Source organism: Eimeria mitis, genomic scaffold (genome assembly GCF_000499745.2).
Source record: "Eimeria mitis Houghton genomic scaffold, Emh_scaff2242, whole genome shotgun sequence".
NCBI classification, from domain to species: domain Eukaryota; phylum Apicomplexa; class Conoidasida; order Eucoccidiorida; family Eimeriidae; genus Eimeria; species Eimeria mitis.
The window spans coordinates 6,355-6,958 of NW_013570570.1; the positions used below are offsets into that span (position 1 = coordinate 6,355).

General features: G+C 45.4%; 1 protein-coding gene across 1 annotated transcript in view; it reads right to left on the reverse strand.

Moving 5' to 3' along the window:
- EMH_0050850 (uncharacterized protein) overlaps positions 1–604 on the reverse strand; it is a gene marked incomplete at both ends in the record, with an annotated part of 2,721 nt that overhangs the window by 765 nt on the left and 1,352 nt on the right. The window contains 2 exons of the mRNA XM_013496695.1: positions 1–25; positions 112–254. Coding sequence (XP_013352149.1) covers positions 1–25; positions 112–254 — 168 coding nt within the window. The remainder of the gene's footprint in view (positions 26–111; positions 255–604) is intronic.

Below are 604 nucleotides of genomic sequence, written 5' to 3' on the forward strand. Positions count from 1 at the left end.
GCAGCGCACGTTCACCACCCAGGATCTGATAAACCCCAAACACTAAACCCTCAAACACAAACCCTAAACCCCAAACCCCAAACCCTAAACCCTAAACCCTAAACCCTAAACCCTAGAAGCACCTTCTGCGTCATAGCCTCTAGAGCTCTGTTGGATAAGATGAAGCCGCACGGCCACACAATGCAGGCGCGAACGCCGCTGCATAGGTCCGCCTGGGTGATGGGGCAGATGGGGAAACCCGTGGAGGCGTTGAGCTGCAGAGAAAGAAAATAAAAAAATAAAAAACATTAATAAAATAAACAAAAGAATAATGTAATAGATTTAACATAACGCATCAATGAAATAAAAAGAACAATAATATATAAAAACGACAACAGAAACAACAACAAACACAGCAACACGCGCTGAAAAAGAAAAGAAAACAAAACCCCAGAAGCAAAACCAGGGGGAGATGCATACAAGCATGCACGCATGCATGTATGAATGCATGCACCGATGCCTGCTGCATGCATGCATGCATGCATGCATGCATGGATGCATGCACCGACAGCAGCAGGAGTGTGAATGCCTCACCTCAACCTTAAGCTCCTTCATATCCTTGAGC